Source organism: Propithecus coquereli, unplaced genomic scaffold (assembly GCF_000956105.1).
Source record: "Propithecus coquereli isolate 6110/MARCELLA unplaced genomic scaffold, Pcoq_1.0 Scaffold5, whole genome shotgun sequence".
Classification (NCBI taxonomy): Eukaryota; Metazoa; Chordata; class Mammalia; order Primates; family Indriidae; genus Propithecus; species Propithecus coquereli.
Window position 1 is genome coordinate 3,125,768 of NW_012150840.1, and position 21,164 is coordinate 3,146,931.

The window sequence follows — 21,164 nt, forward strand, 5'->3', positions numbered from 1 at the left end:
CAGTTTCCCTTTAACTGAAGTGTGGGCTCCATGGAGACAGAGCTCTCACGGTTACCTGATAGCTGGCATTGTGCCCAGCACTTAATAGGTACTTAATCAATATTTGTTTATTGAGTGAATCAATGCATCTGTGAATGGCTAACCAGAAATTTTTGGAAGAATGTAAGCAGTCATATCAAATGCAGTAGTGTGAGGTCAAAAGAACTCAAACCTAAGAGATTGTTAGTAGATTTAGTTAGAAGAAACTGTTGCTATAAAAGAGATGGAGTAATTAAGTTCAAGCAGTGAGTTCAGGCTCTGTGGTTATTTATAACATTCATCTTGAGCTGTTGATGAGTAGTGAACAGCAATAAAAATATATACGCACATAATATACATACATATGCATATATATACATATGTATATGTTGGTATGCGTGTATTCATGTAAAAGTATAGATATTTAGCTCTAGGGTCTTCATAGTGTCCTGTTGTTCTGTTGATGTCCTGTGGCTGCTTCCTTCAGGCTGCAAGTCTCCTGGATGCACTGTGTCTCAGGAGTCTCAAAGGTTGTAGAGGGCTATCTTTGGGAGGTTGGAACGTAGACAAAAACAACGAGATGCCAGGGGCATGTCTCCAGTAAGCTAGATAAACCATTTGCTACCCTTAGTTTTTAAGTGATTGCTCCCCAAGAATAGATACAATTTCTAGAAATTGCATAAAAATATAAAATCCTATGTTAAGATTTGTTTAAAGCTTTTTAATTCCAGACACACATTTCCTTTGAAAGGATAAACCTTTGTGTTACAAAGCAGAGATGCTTATTAGTCATCTCTCTAGGATCTATGGATTCATAGATGAAACATCCAACTTTTCATGTATTTTGAAATGTCATGCCTAACTGGATTTTAACAAAGATTCATTTATCCTTTTCACACTGTTAAGTGTGGTCTATCGGGGATAGACTTCTCTCGGTCCACATGAATGGAACCCACTACTGCTAATGGAAGCTTTGCACATGCCTGTCAGGGTGAATAGGCATTGAAAGAACCTACATCTAGACTCTCACAGTCATTTTTATTTAGCTATCTTTAGTTTTCAGAGATGATCTTTTTGTCCCCAAGTGCTGTTTGAAATTGATTGTAGGTATCTGGTGATGGGCCTGAGGTGGTAACTTTAACAGGTATAAGTATTTTTTTCCTCTGTTTCAGCTGAGAAGTTTTGAGAGTGAAATATTCACAGCCATTAAGAGACCTCCAATTTAATTTCTCATCATGCTTATTCTGTAGTTCACATTAAGTCCAGAGTACTGAAGGACCTGAACAAGTGGACTCGGTAGACATCAGATAGCTGGCCATGGTGTTGGCCATGGCGTCTCAGGAGGCTCAGAACTTCTTCCAGCCTTTCTCTTCCTGGATATCTCGGGTTTATGAAGCTCTCCAGCAAGCAGGAGATATATTATCTGCTTCCCTGGTTAACATAAGCCAACAAGACTCTAAATTGAGTGACAAGCTAGACCAGGACTTAGATGATATTAAGATTCAGGAAACTTACTTTGGAGATGAAGAACAAGACAATGATTGGAGTCAAGAGGATGAAAATTCCATGTTTCTTGAAGTGGATCATTTCTCATGTTGTAATAGTGATTTGCAGAACTCTGCCCAAAGCCCAAGCCCCAGACCTAGCCAACATGCAAAGGACTCATGTTCCACAATGTCCCAGTGGCCCAATCAGACCCTTGATGACCAAAAGTCACCACATGTGCTTTCTTCTATTGCCGAGGAAGAGCATCACCCTGAAAAGCAAAGAAGTGGTCTTCAACACGGCTTTGACAGTCAGCTCCCTGGTACTTTAGAAACTGTTAATGGAAAAAAACAAGGTAAGCTAGCCAGTCATTTTCTCTGGGTTCTTCCAAAGGGCATTTCTACTTACTTTATTTTCACTTGTTTTTAGTTCTCACATGGATTTCATTTTTCTCTCTCTTATACCTTCCCACATACTGGCTTCTGATTTCGGAAGCTCTGTGTCTGGGGGCTCCATATTACAAAACAATAGTTCTGAGCAAGTGAAATGGTGAAAATGAGTCTGTGCATTCTGTTTGAGAAACCCCTTGTGCACATGTCATGCTTTTTAAAATATCTTTTAAAATGTTCTTTTTTCCTCTAGGTTAGGAATTTCTAGATGTTACTATATTATTCAGTGTGAAATCCTGTGCAAAAAGCCATACTTATTGCAGAATTTTTAGTTGATAACACTCCAAGAACACTTCTCACAGTGTTTTACTGAGACGTGATGTGAGATGACAGGAGATAAGGAAATCTTTGAAATGAGAATAGCTTGGTTTTCTTTTAGCCCTGAATGGCAAGGACATATTTGATAAAAATTGCCTATAAAGCTTTATGCATTCAGAACTGACCACATACTGGGCCTTCAATATATGAATAATGAATATGATAAAAATGCAATTAACTCTGTCAAAGTAGCTGTGGTGTGTTCCAGCATGAATTCTCATGCTTCTAATCCTATAACCCTGAAGTAAGGACATTCTACCTGGCTAAGAGAGAGGTAAATGACATGTAGGGAAGTGTGCACGTGTGGTTGTAATGCATACATAGCTTACGCAGATTAGTGGATCATTTAAGTGATATAAAGACAAAGTCATTAATTCCCTTCTTGTTGGAGAGAGAATTTTCTGGAATAGTAAAATAGTTCATAGGCTTTTTATCCATTTTCAGTGGTCCCTCTTAGGAAATGGTTTTTTTGTTTGTTTGTTTTTGTTTTTGTTTGTTTTGAGACAAGGTCTCACTCTGTTGCCGAGGCTGGAGTGCATTGGTATCATTATAGCCCAATGCAACCTCGAACTTCTGGGCTCAAGCAATCCTCCTGACTCAGCCTCCCAGGTAGCTAGTTAGGACTGCAGGTGCACACCACCACACCTGGCTAATTTTCCTATTTTTTGTAGAGACAGGATCTTACTATGTCACCTAGTCTGGTTTCGAACTTCTGTGCTCAAGCAATCCTCCCACAGTTCTGGGATTACAGGTGTCAGCCACTGTGCCTAGCCAAGGGAAATGTTTTATTCAGATGTGTGAAGTCTTGGTATATAAGGAAACATACTTTCATATGCTTCTTATAATGCTTTCTTGATACTATTATTCAAATTAAAGTAACATTGAAATGCTAGAATAAATTGGTGTAAATGAGGTAGGCTGATATTCTTTCTGAACCTGATAAACCATAAATAATTGTCATTTTGAGTTTTTAAAAATTATCTGTAGAGCTAATGCTAGAAATATCCGGGCTAGCAGTAAAATTTCTTAGATTCGAGTTGAAATTTCAATTTCTAGTTTAGAAAATTCTTGCCAAAGTTGAACTATATGTGCAACTGACATGAATTTGGCTAAATAGATGCTTAGCAGTGGTTTTGTTAATTTTTGTAGTTGTTGTAAAATCTAATGGCAGTAAAACAATTGTGTTAATTTTTCCATTAAGGGATGCTTGCTTGTTCACTAGATTACAGCCTCCTGGAAGGCAGGGAGCTTGCCATAGATTCGTCTCTGTATTCTTAACAGTGAGCACAATGTTAGGTAGGTATATAGTAGGATATCAAAAAATAATTAATGATGGAATAGTAACAAGGAAAGCTAACAACTTTAAGGGGTGGATACTATCATTATTCTCACTTTATAATTGAGAAAACTGATGCTTAGAGAGTTTGAGAACATATTCAAGATCCACATTTAGCAAGAGGCAGAGCTCAGGCAGTCTGACTCTAGAGTTTGCATACTCTTTTTTTTTCCTTTTTGAAGGTATAATGTACATATACAATATTCATCCTTATTGTACAGTTCTCTGATTTTTGACAAATAGACACAGTCTTGTAACTGCTGCCACAATCAAAGTATAAAATGGTTTTATTATCTCAAAAAATTCCCCCACATTCCTTCATAGTCAATCCTTTCCCTCCCTCCAGCCCCTGGCAAGTGCTGATACATTTTCTACCTCTATCATTTTATCTTTTTCAGAACGTCATATAGATGGAATTATGCAGTTTGCAGCTTTTTGAGCCTGGCATCTTTCACTTATCATAATGTGTTTGAAATTCATCCATGTTGTGTGTTTTTAACCTGATCTGAAAATTTTGGACTTTTAATTTAACTATTTGTATTTAATGTAATTATTGATATTGTTAAATCAAAATCTGTCATCTTGCTAGATTCATTTCTGTTTGTTTCATCTTTTCTTTTTTTCTAGTTTTTCCCATTTTCTTTTGGATTGAGTATTTTTATGATTCCATTTTATATCCACTCTACGCTCATTTCTTTAAAAAGTTTAATTAATGGTTATTCTAGGATTTCAGCATACATCTTAAATTAATTGAAGTCTATCTTGAAATAATACTGTACTAATTCATGTGCAGTATGATGATACTACAACAGTACACACTCAGTGCTTCCTTCCTGTCCTTTGTTTTATCGATGCCATATATTTTACTTTCATACACGCAATAAATACATAATACACTGATACTGTTTTGCTTTAGACCATTGTTTATCTCTTAGAATGGTCAAAAATAAGGAAAAAAACTATATTTACCTTATTTATGCCATTGAAACACTCTTTAACTTTACTGTGCCTGTATGCCACTAATGAATTATCTGAACTTTTCTTTGCAAAATATTTGTCACTTGTTTTAAAAAATATTTTAGTTATTTTTATTTACCTTTGTTTATTCAATTTGAAGCACTCTTCATTTTTAACATTTCTTGTAGTGCATATATACTGCTAATGAATTATCTCGGCTTTTGTTTGTCTGAAAAATATTTCTCATTTATTTGAAAAATATTTTATCTAGGTATAGAATTTTGTGTTGACAGTCATTTTCTTTCAGCATTTTAAGGTTGCCATTTAACTGTCTTATGGATTGCATAATTTTCTTATGAGAAATCTGCTGTAATTCTTACCTTTGTTTCTCTGCATGTAATGTGACTTTTTTCTACTGGATGCCTTCAAGATTTTGCCTTTATCTTTGGTTTTCAGCAGAATATGTGTAAGAGTATGTATATGTGTATGTGTGCACGTGTGTGTGTGTGTGTGTGTGTGTGTGTGTGTGTGTATGTGTTCTGGTATTTGTTTTTCTTGGAGTTTTCCAAGCTTGTTGGATCTATGGGTTTAGTGAGTTTCATTTCTGTTGAAAAATTTTTGGCCATCATCTCTTCAAATATTTCTTCTACTCCATTTTCTTTTAAACATTTTGTGGTTTTCCGGTTATACAAGTGTTAGATTATTTGATGTTATCCCACAGCTCTTCAATGATCTTTTTTCCAACACACTTTTTTTCCTTTTTGTGTTTTAGTTTGGGTAGTATCTACTGATACATCTTCTTTAAGTTTACTAATATTTTCTTTGTCTGGGTCAAGTCTATAAAAGCATTCTTCAACTCTGTTATCATTTTTTTCATTTCTAGCATTTTGATTTGATTATATATTTTTCAGTAATTTCAATCCTTCTGCTCAAATTCCTCATCAATTTATGCACATTTTCCCCCTTTTCTACTACAGCTTTTAACATATTAGTCATAGTTATTTCACATTCTCTGTCTGATAGTTCCAACATCTTAGTCATGTTTGAGTTTGGCTTTCTTGATTGCTTTGTCTCTTGACAGGGTGTTTTTCTTTCTTGTTTTTTTGTTTGTCTCGTAACTTATGACTGAAAATAGAAAATCATATGTAGGGAAAGTATGTAGTATCTCTGCCTGGAAATGAGCAAGTCTTTTCTAACACGGGGCGTTTAGTGTGAGGGAGTCGAGGCAGTTTAGTCAGAATTTGAGTGGGGTTTGGTTTTGTTGTTATTGTTAATGTCAGTGTAATGCAGACTTCAAAATCTTCTATTACTACATTGTGTTTAGGGTAGGGGCTTGTTGCTGTGGAGATTTGTCAAGATTGGCTCCATTTTCAGCTTCATTTCCTCTTTTTTTTGCCTGTGCATCAGAGAGAATCTCTCTTTTCAGGCTTTTGTCCCTTTCCCAGAAGGAGCCTGCTGTTCATTCTTACTGTGGGCTAACGTGGTGTGATTGGGTTGAAACTTGTGTTTTCTGGCCAGACACAGTGGCTCAGACCTGTAATCCTAGCACTCTGGGAGGCTGAGGTGGGAGGATAGCTTGAGGTCAGGAGTTTAAGACCAGCCTGAGCAAGAGCGAGACCCCATCTCTACAAAAAAAAAAAAAAAGAAAAAAGAAAACACCAGGCATGGTGGTACATGCCTGTAGCCCCAGCTACTTGGCAGGCTGAGGCAGGAGGGTCGCTTGAGCTCAGGAGTTTGAGGTTGCAGTGAGCTACGGTGACGATACTGCACTCTACTTGGGGTGAGAGAGCAAGATTCTGTTTCAAAAAAAAAAAAAAAAACAAAAACCAAAAAAAGAAGCAGTGTCAGTCTTAGACAGGTGTGTTCTCCACAGTCCTGCCCCTCCCCTAGAGGTAGGGGATCTCTACTGGCCTGACCTCAGAACTCCTTCCTGCCCCTTCCCCAAGGGTAGAAATTTTATTCTGTTCTATTCACCCATCTTAGTATGTCTTTACCTGTGGTCTGAGAGAAACAAGGATTTGCTGCCTTTCCCCAGGTGACTGAAGACTTTTGTTTCATAGTGGAAATATGAGAGAGGAGCCTTGATGGGGCTTTATACTTTCCCTACAGTAGCTGTTCTTCCCCGCTCATGACTGTACCGGGCAGAGTAGCTCTCCCTGCTCCTGCTCTGCTCCGGGTCTGTCTTGTGAGCTCCTGGTGAGTCCTGTGGAGAACTTCTAAGTTGACTTGAATTTCCCTTGAGTTTGTGGCTCCCACAGATTCTATACTCTTGTGCTACTCCACACTTGACCTTTAGGAATTACTTGAAAATATTAGCTTAATCCTTCTTACCAGCTTGTATGAATCCAGCATCTGCCCCTGGCCGGCAAGTGCTCGTGTCTTTTCTCCCCTTGAAAGAAGTTGTCTCTGCTTAACTTCTGGATTAGTTGGTTGCTTTATGACCTTAGCTCTCTGCTGAGTTTAAGACAATATGTCACTTTGTAAATTATCTAGATTTTGTTCTTGTTTTTTAAAGAGTGGGGACATTATTTCCAACTTTCTACATCTCAAGTGGAAGCCAGAACTTAGAGTGTGTATACTTAAAACTACACCTTGAAATTAAATTGGACATTGTTATTAAATTGGGTAGCATGTTTGGGCTGAGAGAGAGACGTGTAAATAAGATATTGGTCTTCCATTACAGAATTCTGTAAAACATAAGAGATATACGTAACTAGCCCTATAAAGAAACTTTGTGGAAAGTTATAGTTTTGTACATGATAACTTTGGAGAGGATTTTGCTATAAGTGATGGGATAAAGTTCCACAGAGCAAATGATAAAGGACTGCAAACAGTGAGGATGAGTCAGAACTTAATAGGGAGTGGAGGGAAAAGGCATTCCACTTGGAGGAAACAGCAGGAACATGACATGTGGATAAGCCTGACATTTTCAGAGATAGATCATGAGGCTAGAGCTTAGGCTACAATTAGGTAGGTGTTTGTTTTCCTTGTTAAGAATTTAGCCTTTATCCTGTAAACAGTTGGAAATCTCAAAAAGATCACAATCAAGAGTGATACCAATGGAGCTCTGTTTTAGAAGGATAACTCTAGCATCAGTTTGGAGGCTAAATCGAAGGACAGAATATATGTTGGCAAGCTATTGTAGTAGCTTGTGAGAAGAAATCTGTGTAAGACAATATGAACATATATAGAGAGATAGTTGTCATTATTTTGTCATTTCTTTGCCACAAAGACATCTTATGGCAAAGAGAGTCTTTGACACGGCTCTGGTGTGCGGCGGGACACCACTTCACTCCTGCTAGGTGGAGGTAGAAGTCCAGGCTCCCCCCTTGGCCTCCTTCACCGTTGAAGGGGCATGCCTCATTAATGCTGAGTCGGGACGGGAGTTCCCTCTCCTCAGGGTGTTTTTACCGAAGTGGAAGTGACCTCATTGCTCCTAGGTCCTGGTGAAAGTCCTGAGTCTCTACGAGACCTCTCCTGACATCACCTAAATGGGGAGGAAGAAGGGCTCCTCATTACTTCCAGGGGGGCGTAGAAGACCAGCTCCCCATATGGTCTCCACTGACACTGTGGGGATGAGGGATGCTCTTTACTTGTCACCAGGGGTGAAAGTTCCGGTTCCCAACTTGGCCTTTTCTGGCACCTCATTACAGACTGGTGAGGATGGAAATCTAGGCTCTCTGTGCGGCCCGTATTGTGGGTGAGGGTGGGGGACACAATTTTTTCTGTGCTGTTTGGCCAGAGTAGAGCAGTTACTGTAAAAATTTTCTGTCTTACTAGGCTGCCCCTTTCATGGTCCTTTGGGCAGAGAGAGCACACTTTTATTGAGGACTTTTTTTTTTTTTTTTGTGCCTGTTGGCATTTTTGCATTGCCAGCTTCTTCAGCTTCCAGTCTAGGATATCGGAGGCAATAGAACTCAGGGAACTCACCACTGTGAGTCTCAAGGAACAACACAGGCCCACTAAGTCTTCTTTGTACCTTTTGGTCTTCTTATCATTGTTTTATATACGATGTCTAGGGCTTAGGGTTGAACTTGCAGAAAGAGGGAAAAATATGCACTCTATCTTGCTGGAAGTCTTCACTTTAGTCCTTAACTGCATTATGACTTTAAATCCCATTTGCTTCTTTCCATTTCACAGGGAAAATGAAAACAATAGAAAATGCTAAAGGATGGTGTGCGTGTGTAGATAGACATAAGGAGGAACATTACAAAGAGAGGTCTTGTACTCTGGCTCCTCTTAACCAATCAAATATGTATCCGATGCCTACCCTGTACAAAGCACTGTGGGGAACAGACAAGTATACACAAGGATAAGCCACAGGCCTCTCCTTCAGACTATTCAAAAGCTGTTATCATTTGTTTAATCGGTTCCAGAGGATGCAAAAATGTTTTTAATGCCCTGACTCTTTGGTGGCAGTGGGAATTGGGAATGCAACATAGGTTTAGAATGAGACAGTCTCAGCCTAATTCACTCACAACTTTATAGATGGAGGAACTTTGCTAAGTTGCCTCTAGGGAACCCCATTTTTTGCTCTCTCCCTGATGTGATGCAGCTCACTAATTTACTTCAAATGCCTTATAGTCATTGAACAAAAACTCTTATTTCTCCCTTTCCTTAAAATATTTAAATACCCTGAAGGCCCTATGAAAGTAGGATAAATGACTGGACTCTCAGATGGATAGATATTAAAACACTTGTTTGTGTTTTTTTTTGTTTTTGGATTTTACCTGGGAGCTAACAGTCTTAAAGAATCATCATGTACTCATTTGTTCCTTTATACCAAGGGGTAATGTAAGCCATAGTACGTGGGCTGCTGTGCAGTCTGTTAAAGAGATGTATTTGGAGATAGACTAGGAAAAAGGCAGCATTTTAATCAGTGATTTATGTGCACATTTTAAAAAGCCTTGTCAAGCCCGCTTTTCCCATTTAACCTTGAATTCTTTTCATAACATTGTATCCTGATTTTATGTTCCTTAATGTGCCATATTTTTCTCCACAATAGATTTTAAGCTAAATTGGCCCAAAACAAGAGGGATGCTGAATGCTTTTTGTAACCATGGAAACATTTCTGGGCACTTACTGAGGACCTGGTTGCCAATAGTAATGTAACAGAGAAAATAGATACACTTCATTTAGCAGTTGCTGATGATTAAGAGGCAGAGAGACTACTTTTAGTGCCATCCCCAGATAGGCTTTTTGGTTTAAAGACCCAGATCCAAAACACCACCTTCTCAGTAGAGAAGCAGCTATGACACTTTTGATATGTGATGTGAAGGAGTTCTAATTGAGTTTAAAAATCATCTTTGTTTTCAGTTTTTCACCTCATACTTTTTTTTTTTTTTTGAGGCTGTTTTTTAATCACATATATTTGTTTCCAAGAAATATGCTCACTATTTCCTGAAATAGCCTGCTAATGGAATTAATGTGTTGCAAGTACATTGGCATATAGAACTTTAGAGACAATCTCTGGTTGGATAGAATGTATTTAAAAAACAGAACAACAGGCTTTGAAATCATGGTGATATAATTTGACTTTTCAGCCGCATTGCTCTATGAGGCTAATGTAACATGGAAGGGAAAATCCTACAGTGTTCTTAGTTGCTGCTTGAGTTTGACCCTTTATAGATTGAAGGTATTTAGTTCTGTCAATACTCTTGGGATTGCTTGTGGCAATTGAGACTAAATGGTATCAGACATTATAATGCAGCTGATTCATAAGTCACACAGGCTTTATTTCTCCACTATAGGGTATGCTATAGCATGTGAGATCTTGCGTCCTACCTTTCCTTCCTTTGCAATACTGAACCTTTGCTTTCCCATAGCATGAGTGCCTTCTTGAAAGTAAGCCTGTCCCTGGTTAAATTTGTCTTCATTTGTTGGTCCTTCATTTGATAGCAGTTACCATCATGTTCCTTGGTTATCCGGAATTGTCCAGGGAAAAAGACTTAATATTCTACTACAGCTTCAGAATCTGTTTTCGAAAAAGCTTTATGAGGTTAATTTCCTTGATATTTTGATTTTCATGTTTTAGTAAAGCTAGGCATTAATGAACATGTTAGAAGCTGACATACAGTTTTCAGAGCCTTGATATTTAAGGTAAGAAGATTGTTATTGCCATTGTGACTTATTTTGCAATTTTGTATCATTTTTAGAGAAAATTTCAGGGATATAATAAAAGCCTGTAGGGACAGATGTTAGAACATATAACTTATACAAATAATCAAAATACAGACTCAATCTTTACCTTAATTACTGGGTGTTATTATGCTAGAATGCTGGGCCATTTTTAGGGACATTCTAAGGTTCAAAATGAGAAAATGAAGTCCTTTTTTGTTTTTCCATTCTTACCCCATTAGGAAAGGATTAGAGGAATTAGAGGCAAGTTATACTCCAAATAAGCTTAAATCCCATTTTAACAGTTCCCAAGGAATCAGAAATTTTTCTTTAATGATGGAATCACTTGATAATAAAATAAAAGTTCAGAAGTTTCCCTTGCCCTGTAGAAAATAATAGAGCCAGGGTTATCTTTTTTCCAATTATCCAACCTAAAAGGGAAGAAGCTAGAGCCAGGCAGGAACTACAAACTTGATAAGATCTTTTCTCATTTATTTTATTTCTTCTTGCTGAGGGAGATTCTTACCTGTGTGTTGTTTATTTATTTTTTAAAATACTATGAAGGTATTATCCTTTTCTTTTCTTCCCTTCTTTTTTCTTTGGTAAGTCCCCTTTCTTTGTCCCCTGGCACCCTTGTACAACATCCACTCTGGGTCTCTCCTCCAGACTGAGGGGAGAGAGTCTGGCTTCTGAAAAGGAGCCTTCTACAGGGAGGAGTTTCTGCAATGTGAGCTCCTGTCGATTATGCTGGGGAGTGGTCTAGGTCCTGGCTAATGGAGCTCTTAGTGCCCTTTACATTTCCTACTTTGTAAGTTTATGGAACAGTTTTAAAAAATTTTAAAACTGTGATATTACACAGTGATAGTGATATTACAAAGTCTCAAACCCACAACTTACCTTTGCCAAATCTTAATATTTTCCCATATTTAATTCAGATTTATTTTAAAGACGCCATCTAAGTGAGTACATGTCATGCTTGTTTTTCCATTCTTGTGATACTTCACTTAGTAGAATGGGCTCCAGCTCTATCCAAGATAATACAAGAAGTGCTGGATCACGATTGATTTTTTGTGGCTGGGTAGAACTCCATGGTATACATATACCACATTTTATGAATCCACTCATGTATTGATGGGCACTTGGGTTGTTTCTACATCTTTGCAATTGTGAATTGTACTGCTATAAACATTTGAGTGCAGTTGTCTTTTTTATAGAATGTCTTTTTTTCCTTTCAGTAGATGCCCAGTAATGGGATTGCTGAATCAAATGGTAGTCCTATTTGTAGCTCCTTGAGGTATTGTAACTTAAGTGCATATATAGTAACACTTAACACTTAAGTGCACATATAGTAATAACATTCCTTGGGTGTTGGGTAGATGGGCGTGGGGAGGAAAGGATGGGTATATATACACCTAATGGGTGTGGCATGCACCGTCTGGGGGATAGACACACTTGAAGCTCTGACTTGGGCAGGGCAAAGGCAATATATGTAACCTAAACATTTGTACCCCTGTGATATGCTGAAATAAATTAAAAAAAAGAAGCCATCTGGGACAGATAGAGTTGATGTCCCCCGAAAAGCCATTTTTGTTTTCTGTCTCTTCTCCACTCAAGAGGGGTAAACAAATCTAAATTTGGGGGTTATTTTTCCCATTGTGTTTTTATTCTTTTGCTGCAAATGTGTATCTATGTATATATACATACATATATTTGCATGTTTAGAAAATTTATACAAATGATATACTATTGAACATATTGTTCTGCAACTTGTTTTTCCTTCCTGCTCAATGTTATGCTTTTGAGTTATGCAGATACATGTAAATTTGGTTTAACCTCTACATTGTAGTTGACTGTATTCATTAATATACCATTTTTCCATTTTTTATGTTGAACATTTAATTTATTTTCCAAATTTTCACTAGTAAAAGTAATTCTACAATGTAAATGTCTCTTTGAGCACATATACTGGAGTTTATTTAGATGAACTTTATGAAGGGACAGTGCTATTTTAAGCCCCTTTCTTAAACTAGGTAATTTTTTCCATAGTTGAGGTCCCTTGAATAAATTGCCTTCCCTTCCCCTACTTTTTCTTGAAGTGGTTTAAATTGACTTCTTTTTCCTGTAACCAAGAAAGTCATAATCATGTATATTCAAGGCATTAAAAGAATCAAAGGACTGGAATTTCTCTGTGTTTTTCGTAGCAAGCTTAAATAATGGAATAAGAACACGAGATAGTGATACCAAATTTTAGGAGGATTATAGTCTTCTTTGACACTTTAATGAAAGTTACAAACCCACTTATCCATAAACATACATATATAACAGAACAATTTTATAATGAAATTTCATGGGTTCATGGACCTCCTGGAGTTCATCTGTGGTACTTCAGATTAAAACGTACCAAGTTTACAAAAATAAGCTAGTGATAACAGAGTCAAGAGTCGACCATTGTACCATTTCATCGGCAATTTGGCTTTTCTCCTATGACAACAAAATTGGCAGGATGTATTAGGATCTGTGATGGTCCTTAAACTATTATCTCTCAGCTCAAATCCATTCTTCTATATCCTGTTTTGGATGTTGGGTTTAGAATTCTGCAAACTACAATTCTCCTTTGCCTGGGGACATTGTCCTTTGCTGCACTGAAAAGAGCAGTAAAGGACTATTGAAAGATGGGAAGAGGGAAGAAGGGAGTTACTTATTCTGGTTTTACTCACTGTTCCTATTGTGGGCACTGCAGCACAGCTCTTCAGTTTGCATTCTAGTCTCCAACTTCTTTCAGCCTTCCAGAACCATTTCATTGCAGCCCCTCAGAGGTAAGAGCATGGCCAGGCAGTTTCCCCTCCTCAGATATCTGAGCCACGATTCTGTGGAACTTCTAGTTTTTGATGACATGACTGCTTCCCTTTGCTTCCTCAGCCCTAGGGATGGTAGCTGCTTCCTGCATTTATAATCTTTGGGCTATTTCAATGTTTCTTTTTCTATTCATTCAACGCCCAATACCTGTGAAACCAATTCCCTATATTAAATTCCCTCTGCTGAAATAGTTTAGAAACCATTTCCTGACTGGAACTTGACCAATATCATAATTGAAATATTGTCAAAGTGTTATATAGATCTTAAAATAGTCTATATTAATTGTGCAAAGGCTAGAATCTGCAGGTAAACTGAGGCTTTCTGGAGATTATAGGTGACTTGTGAAACAAACATCTAAGTCTCACCCATATCTGATATTCACCAACCAAACAAATAATATAACATGCCAGGCGATGATAAGTGCCATGGAGAAACATAAAGCAGGATAAGGGGATACAAATTAATTGGATGAGTGTTATTTGACATAGGTGGTCCTATGTTTCATATAGAATGACCTCTCAGATAAGGCAGCATTTAAACGGAGACCTGAATGAAATGAGGGGGGGGTGAGCTGTGCATGTATCTGCAGGAAGAACATTTTGAGTACAGGGAAAAATAAGTGGCCATGCCGTGGAGTAGGGTGAGGAGTTTGTTTTGAGTTTGATTGTAATAGTGGCCTTGCCCGAGCTTATCAGCATCTGGTCATCAGTAACACTATCTGGTTGTTACTGTGGAATTTCTGCCATCCTTGCGATTTCCTAATGTTGTGTAAATTTTTCCTTAAGGATGTCAGGTATGGGATTGTCACAGGAGACATTTTTGTTCAGGGAAAGATTTCAAGAACTTTTATATCATTTCAAAAATCATTTTGGTGGAGGGGGGAAGAAACAATTACAAGGTTGCAAGTATAGTCTGATAGCCAAAGAAATCCCATTATGTAATATAATCGTGGGTGTGACATCCTATCACCTTTGCCATACTCTACTAGTTAGAAGCAAATCTCAAGTCCCATCACCACCGAAGGGGAGGGGATTATCCCAAGTCATGAACACTAGAAAGTGGGGTTCAGAGGGGTCCACCTTAGAGTCTTCTCTTCACGGGATCCTAGATCGTCCATTTAAATAAATAGAGAAATTACACAAATAGTGGAAGCTACTTATATACTTTCACATATTATTTACTTATATAGACTTTTTTTTTAAATGAGGAAATTGTATTTTTATCTTAAAAGGCAACTGCTGCTTTATCTTGGCTGCTCTACAAATGGTACATCCAGGAATTATTCTTAAGAAGATTTTGGTTAGAAGCTAAATCTATAGACCCGAATTGATTTTTAAATCGTAAAGAGTGTAGAGGGAGTGCAGACTTCGCAGGAAAGCTCGCACTGGCACGTGCTTTCTCGTGGAAAGTGCCCAAGACAAGAGACCTTGCCAAGAGTCTCACTGATTTTGTAGCTCACTCTAGGTGAAGAACTTCTCAATTGCTTGTATCAGTAATAATAAATATACCAGCGATAGGTACTCAATAAATTGTAACCTTAACTATGTGCTAGATATTCTATATAGATTGTATTTTTTAATCATCATAATTTTGTGAGGTGTATCCAGGGTGGTGGTGGATTATTGTTCCTATTTTTAAAGAAAAAGCCACACCTAGTCACTCCTTTCCGGTCACCTTCCTCTTCCCGTCCCTTCAATGTCTGGTTCCCTCTTGCATACTCTTCCATGACTTCCACTGCAAATTTTCCTCTCTAAGCTGGACCTCTCTCTTGAACTCTGAGCTCATATATCCAAATGCCTTTATGTGGATAGTAGACATCACATAACTCAAATTCAACATGTTTAAAAATATAACTAATCATCTTCCTTTCTTATCTCTGTTCTGCAAACCCAGTCATCGAAGTAAGATGGAAGTTCTTCCTTGCGCCTTATCCTCCACAGCTCCCCCACCCTGCCTGAACTTCTTCAGTATATACCAAATCCTATTGATTCTGTCTCTGCTACTTCTCTTGTATCTGTCTAACTCCACTCCATCCCTACTAGCTTCATTCAGATATGCATCCTCTTCTGCTTGGTCTATTCCAAGGATATCCTAACTGGTTTCTCTATTTTTATGTTATTTCCATCTCTTTTCTATCCCCCTAGGTTCCCCTCAGAATGTTCATTTTAAACTCCACATCAGATTTCGTATCTTCTCATTCAAAACACCTTCTGGGATGACTTCCTTTGGAAAAATACACAGCCTTTAATGATTTTGGCCTGTTGTCTTCACACATCCTGAAATACTAAGCACGTTTTATACCTAAAACCTTTGGTTTCCTCTCCCTGCCCTTGTGCCTGCCAAGTGAAAACTGCTCACCTCTCAAGAGTCATCTTAAGCGACGTTTCCTCCAGGACATCTTCCCTATCTTCTTTCTCCAGCTTTGGTTACTTTCTGCACGTTCCCCCTCCCCACCTTTTACTGGTAGTTAGCTGCTTCCATTTCTGTGTTCCAACAGCATATTGCATTTCTCAATAATATAGGTTTTATATTGTACTTAACTTTTTTAATGAGTGTACCCACCCAAGTCTATAGCCTCTTTGATGGCAGGGGCGTGTGCTTTTTTTTTTTTTTTTTTTTAATGTTTACATTCCCAGCATTTAGCACGGCATCAGTTTCCTGAATGAAAAAAACAAATAATGATAATAAGCCTCATCTTAGCTGTCACCACTGTATCTCATCATCTTCAGAAAAATGATCAGCCTGTAAATACCCTACAAGTAATTATAGCTTACAGAGTATTGGAAGGATCTGGCCAATGACATTCTCCAAGGTTCTTAACATTTTTGACTCTGTGTTTGCCTTATGAAGACAATATTTTCAGAATTGCTTTGACCTCCATCCAGAAGGACATTAAGGAGGACTTAAAAGACAAGTGCTATGATGTGGCTATTTTTGCACCCTCTCAACAATTCATATGTTGAAAACTAATCGTCAGTGTGATGATATTAGGAGGGAGGGACCTTTGGGAGATAGCTCTTCCGCCATGTGAGGACACGGTGAGAAGGCTCTGTCTGTGAACCAGAAGTTGGCTCTCAACAGATATCAAATCTGCTGTCGCCTTGATCTTGGACTTCATAGCCTCCAGGACGATAAGAAATAAATTTCTGTTGTTTATAAGCCACCCAGTTTATGGCATTTTGTTATAGAAGCCTGAATGGGCTAAAATAAGTGGAAATAAGTTGTGGGTGTGACTGTGTCAGCCTTCACTTTTAGCTGTTAGTTGTTTCTCTGAGATACAAGGCAAGACAGGCGAACACTGTCTCTGGGATTGAAGTCCTGGAGCTACGGCCGTACAGGTGAGGCTACTGTGGCATTAACCATGTAGAGCCGCTGTGAACGGGCTTATCTCAGAAAATGTGGCAATAGTAAAACCCTTACAGTGTCTCTTGTAGAGCCATTTGGTATGTTCTGGCAACAACTCCTGAGTATGCTCCAGGGACGAAAGATCAAGGGAACAGTAACTCTTCTTTGGCACTCCACCTGTGGAAATGAAGTCATGATGTTTCAGTTTCCATGGCGCAGTCCCAAGTCATTCTCACAAGAGGTATCCTCTTGTTAAAAGATTTTTAGCTAAGATAGGAGAGATATTCTATATACCAGAGAGCTACTATCATTCAATATTAGTGCAATAGAATATTTATTGTGCTTACCATCAATTAAGACTTTGAAATATTTCAAGTACATTTTTTTCTTTAAAGTTGCGGCATTGGTTGTAATGGAATTCTTGTGAAACTGTAAGTGTTCGACCCTTAGCTATGTTTCTAAAACTGCTATGATTTTATCTATGTTAACTTTGTATCATGGTTTCTGATGTACATGTCTGAGCTCCCCTGCTAGACTGTAAACTCCTTAGAATAGGGACCCTCTATTAATCATCCCTGTATGCCTTCACCACTGTGTTTAATGCTGTGACTCGCACGTGCTAGATTCACAATAAATTTTTGACAAATTAAGTTAATGGGAAGTTTACACTTTGCTGAGCATGTGGCTTAGCTTTGTTAGGCAAAATAGAAGACTTGGGGAAGATATGTCAAAAGAATTCTTGATGGTGTGTTCTTTTTATTAAGGAATAATAAAATATTGTTCCTTTTAATAAGGAATAATAAAAATTCCTCTGTATTAAGGAATTTTTGAATTGTGGGGATTTAAAAAAAAGAAAATTTGTGGAAAACTAATATTTGTCAAATATCCGTTTTATTAATAATTCTTTAGAAATTCAAAGTTTCATTGTTGGTGTCGGAAATCAGTGCTTCCTCCTACTTACCTGATCACTTTCTCTTAGTCTCCTTTGCTTGATCTTCAATATCTCCCTGACCTCCAAATGTCATCACAATGTGGGGCTCAGTCTTAGGATTGGTCTCTCTCCCTAATATCTCTAAAATCCTAATCTCATTCACGTGCTGATGAGTCTACAACCTACTCTTTAACTATCCAAGTGTCTGCTTGCAACTCTACCTGGATGTCTAATGGACATCTCAAACTTAATGTGTTGAAACCTGAATTTCTGATCTCTTCTCAAAATCTTGTACTTCCCTCAATCTTGCCTATCTCTACATAGCAACTTCATTCTTCCAGTTTCTCAGGTCAAAAATCTTGGCATCATTATTCACACCTCTCCCTCTTTTCTCATACATATAATCCATCAGCGAATCTGGTCAGGTCTAGTAAAAATATATCTAGAATCAACCTGCATCTTCCCACCATCACTGCTATCATGGAGCTTTAAGCAACCATTATCACCTGTGTTATTGACCTTACCTCCTAACTGATTTCTCTGTGTCCACCGTCCCTCTCATATGGTCTGTTTTCAACAGAGCACTGAGAGTGTTTCTTATAAAATTCTTTTGCCATCAATAATTTCTAACTCATTGAAAGTAAAAGCCAGAACCCTTGCAGTGCTACAAGGTCCTCAGCAATGCACCTCTGGTGGCTCTCTGCCCTCATTCTGCTACTTTCCAGTTGTTCACTCTGCTTCAGTGACTCCAGACCCCTCGGGTCATCTTCTAAAACACCAGCTTTGCACTAGCTGTTTCCTCCGCCTGAAATGCCCGACCTCTAGATGTCCCCAGGGTTTGTTCCCTCACTGCAATCAGGTCTTTGCTCAAATGTGCCCTTGTCAGAGACCTCCCTGACCACACGAATTTAAACTGTACCTTCCTCCACTCTCCTGCTATTTCCATCTCCTTTCCATGGCTTATTTTTTTCTCTATAGCACTTTTCTCTATTGGACCTCTTTTACTGACGTGTTCATCTGTCTCCATGAGGGCAGGCATTTCCACCCATTTCTTTAACTGGTATATCCCCTGAATCTAGAAGTGCTTGCCTTATGGTGGTAACAAATAAATATTTGTTGAATAAATGAATGAATACTTAAAAAAATTGGTATACTGTTTCCAAATAGTTCATTCTGATAGCATTCACAAATTAGGTGGCTGAATTTGCTGTGAGATGCTTTTAGATTTGTGACAAGTAGAACTATAAGCTGTTGAAATGTATGGGAAGGTGAAGCTTCTCTTCACAATGCATTAGAAGAAAGTAGGCTAAAACTTGAACAGAAGAAACAACACTGTAGGAATACAAAAGATTTTATTTTGAGACTTGGATTTTAACAGAAAATTAAGCAGAAATAGAATGTGCCTATTTCTTTAAAGAATCTCGAAACATGGGAAAAAACACCCAAATGAAGATATTTTATACCTTTTCTTTGATGGAATCAACCAGTCCCATTTTTGGATTATCACAGTGTGCCATGTGAGAAGACCCTGGTCTTTGGAGCCATCTGGGTTCAAGTGGTGACACTGCTACTTTCTTGCTGTGTACATGTAGGAAAGTACTTAACCTAAAGAGGCTCTCTTTTCTCATCTGTAACATGAGGATCACAGTATCTAGTTAAGTGTGAGAACCTACACAAAACTAGGCATACAATTAGGCATGCGACAAATACATTTTCCTTTTTCACATATTGCTACTCTTTTTTTGTTTTGTTTTGTCTTTATGGTCTTTTGCAAAATGAAGGTTGGCCTAGAATCAGAGGAGATACTTCTAGATATTTCTTTCTTCATTGACACATTTGCAAACACTCTGCCTGTTCTTTTGCTACTCAGCTATATAATCAGATAGTAGCCAGAGTGGAGTCTAAGTCATGGGAAGTCCCTGTTCCACTCTGTGGGCAGTGGTCCCAGAGGAAGGGACACCAGCCCCTTTTCCTGGGGCTCCTATGAAGATGAGCCAGCCAGTGCTGATCTGACACCTAATTCTAAATGGTGGCCTGACCATAGTCCCATTCCACACTAGAATTGCTGTCTGAAGCCTTGGAGACATGCAGCAGTGGGAATTAGTGGAGGGAGTTCTTTTTTTAAATAAGGAAATTCTTTCAGTTTTTTTCTGATTTATTAGTTAGAGATACACTAGGATTAGCAAAGGCAGTTGATTTTTATCTGGGTCATTGTATAAATTACATTTAATGGTTCCCGAAGAAATTGGATTGACAATCTTGACAGGAGTTCTTATGTTGAATTCTGATCCCTTATTTTGTGGTACCTTATTTTAGTGGGTTTGAAAGAACTTTAGCAATTCTAAAACCTTTACAATCCTCAACTATTTCATTTTCTTAGAGTTATTTTCCCCTTTCTCAGTAGATAGGTAGAAGTAAATTAACATGCTACCTCACTCAAGTTACTACATTTTATATATATATATATATGTATATGTATTCATGTATTTTTCTTTTGTCCCATCCCTGTCACCTTATTTCTTTTTTAGGAGAGCAGCTACAATCCTAACAATATACTTCTGTCTCTCCAGCCTTTATTCTACTATAGCTCTTTGGAGAGTTCCTAAAGTTACTTATAAATTTGCCCAGTAAATGTTGAATTGAATCTAGAGGGTTCAGTTTGGAAGTTTCCCACATTTTCCAAGAAAGGACGGGAGAAGGAGGTAATGGAGATTCCCTTTCAACTCCCAATAAGCTTCCATGTTTTCATCCCCCCCCCACAACTTGCTTTCACCAGCCGGCCTCCCTGGCTCTCAGCAGAAACTGCCCAGCTTGGCCTTGCCAGCAGTAGGCTCTGTCCATCTGGACAGGGACTTCGTTTAAGCACGAGGAGTCTTAGTGAAGCTTAGCTAAAATTCCTGGTGGGAACCAGGAGCCTCCCAGGATCAAGTCGGACGTTTCCAAGTGAGCTGGGAATTTGGTCCCGAGGCTTTGGCAGTAAGCAGGGCCACTGTGCTGGCTGGGAAATCCCTGTTCCCAGAGTTTGCGCGCGCCATGTGATGGTGGTGACTGCCGGCATGGAATGCATTTCATCCACGCAGCCAAAGTCTGCTGACTTCTGAGATGCAGGTGGCTTTAGAAGGAAAAAAGTTGGGAAGGTTCACAGTCATGAGTGGTGACATTTTAATCTGTTTTGGAGTGTGAGCTGTTTGTGATTTTTAAAGATGTGTGTACTGACGGTCTGTGTAGGAGCCCTTCCTGTGGGGTTTTAGTCAGCGGTGGGGGTTTTCTTCTTAATCCCCTTTCTAAGAAATCATCTTGTATCATAACTATTAAACCTTTTTGTCATGTTTTGCAATTATTTTTCCAAATA

At 38.3% G+C, this 21,164-nt stretch overlaps 1 protein-coding gene across 1 annotated transcript in view; it reads left to right on the plus strand.

The window, feature by feature from the left end:
* Positions 1-1,137: 1,137 nt before the first annotated feature.
* The window catches only part of SYT16 (synaptotagmin XVI), a 98,094-nt gene continuing 78,067 nt past the window's right edge, over positions 1,138-21,164 (plus strand). Inside the window, exon 1 of the mRNA XM_012656135.1 lies at positions 1,138-1,858. Within this exon, the coding sequence (XP_012511589.1) occupies positions 1,336-1,858 (523 nt within the window). The 5' untranslated portion in view covers positions 1,138-1,335. The remainder of the gene's footprint in view (positions 1,859-21,164) is intronic.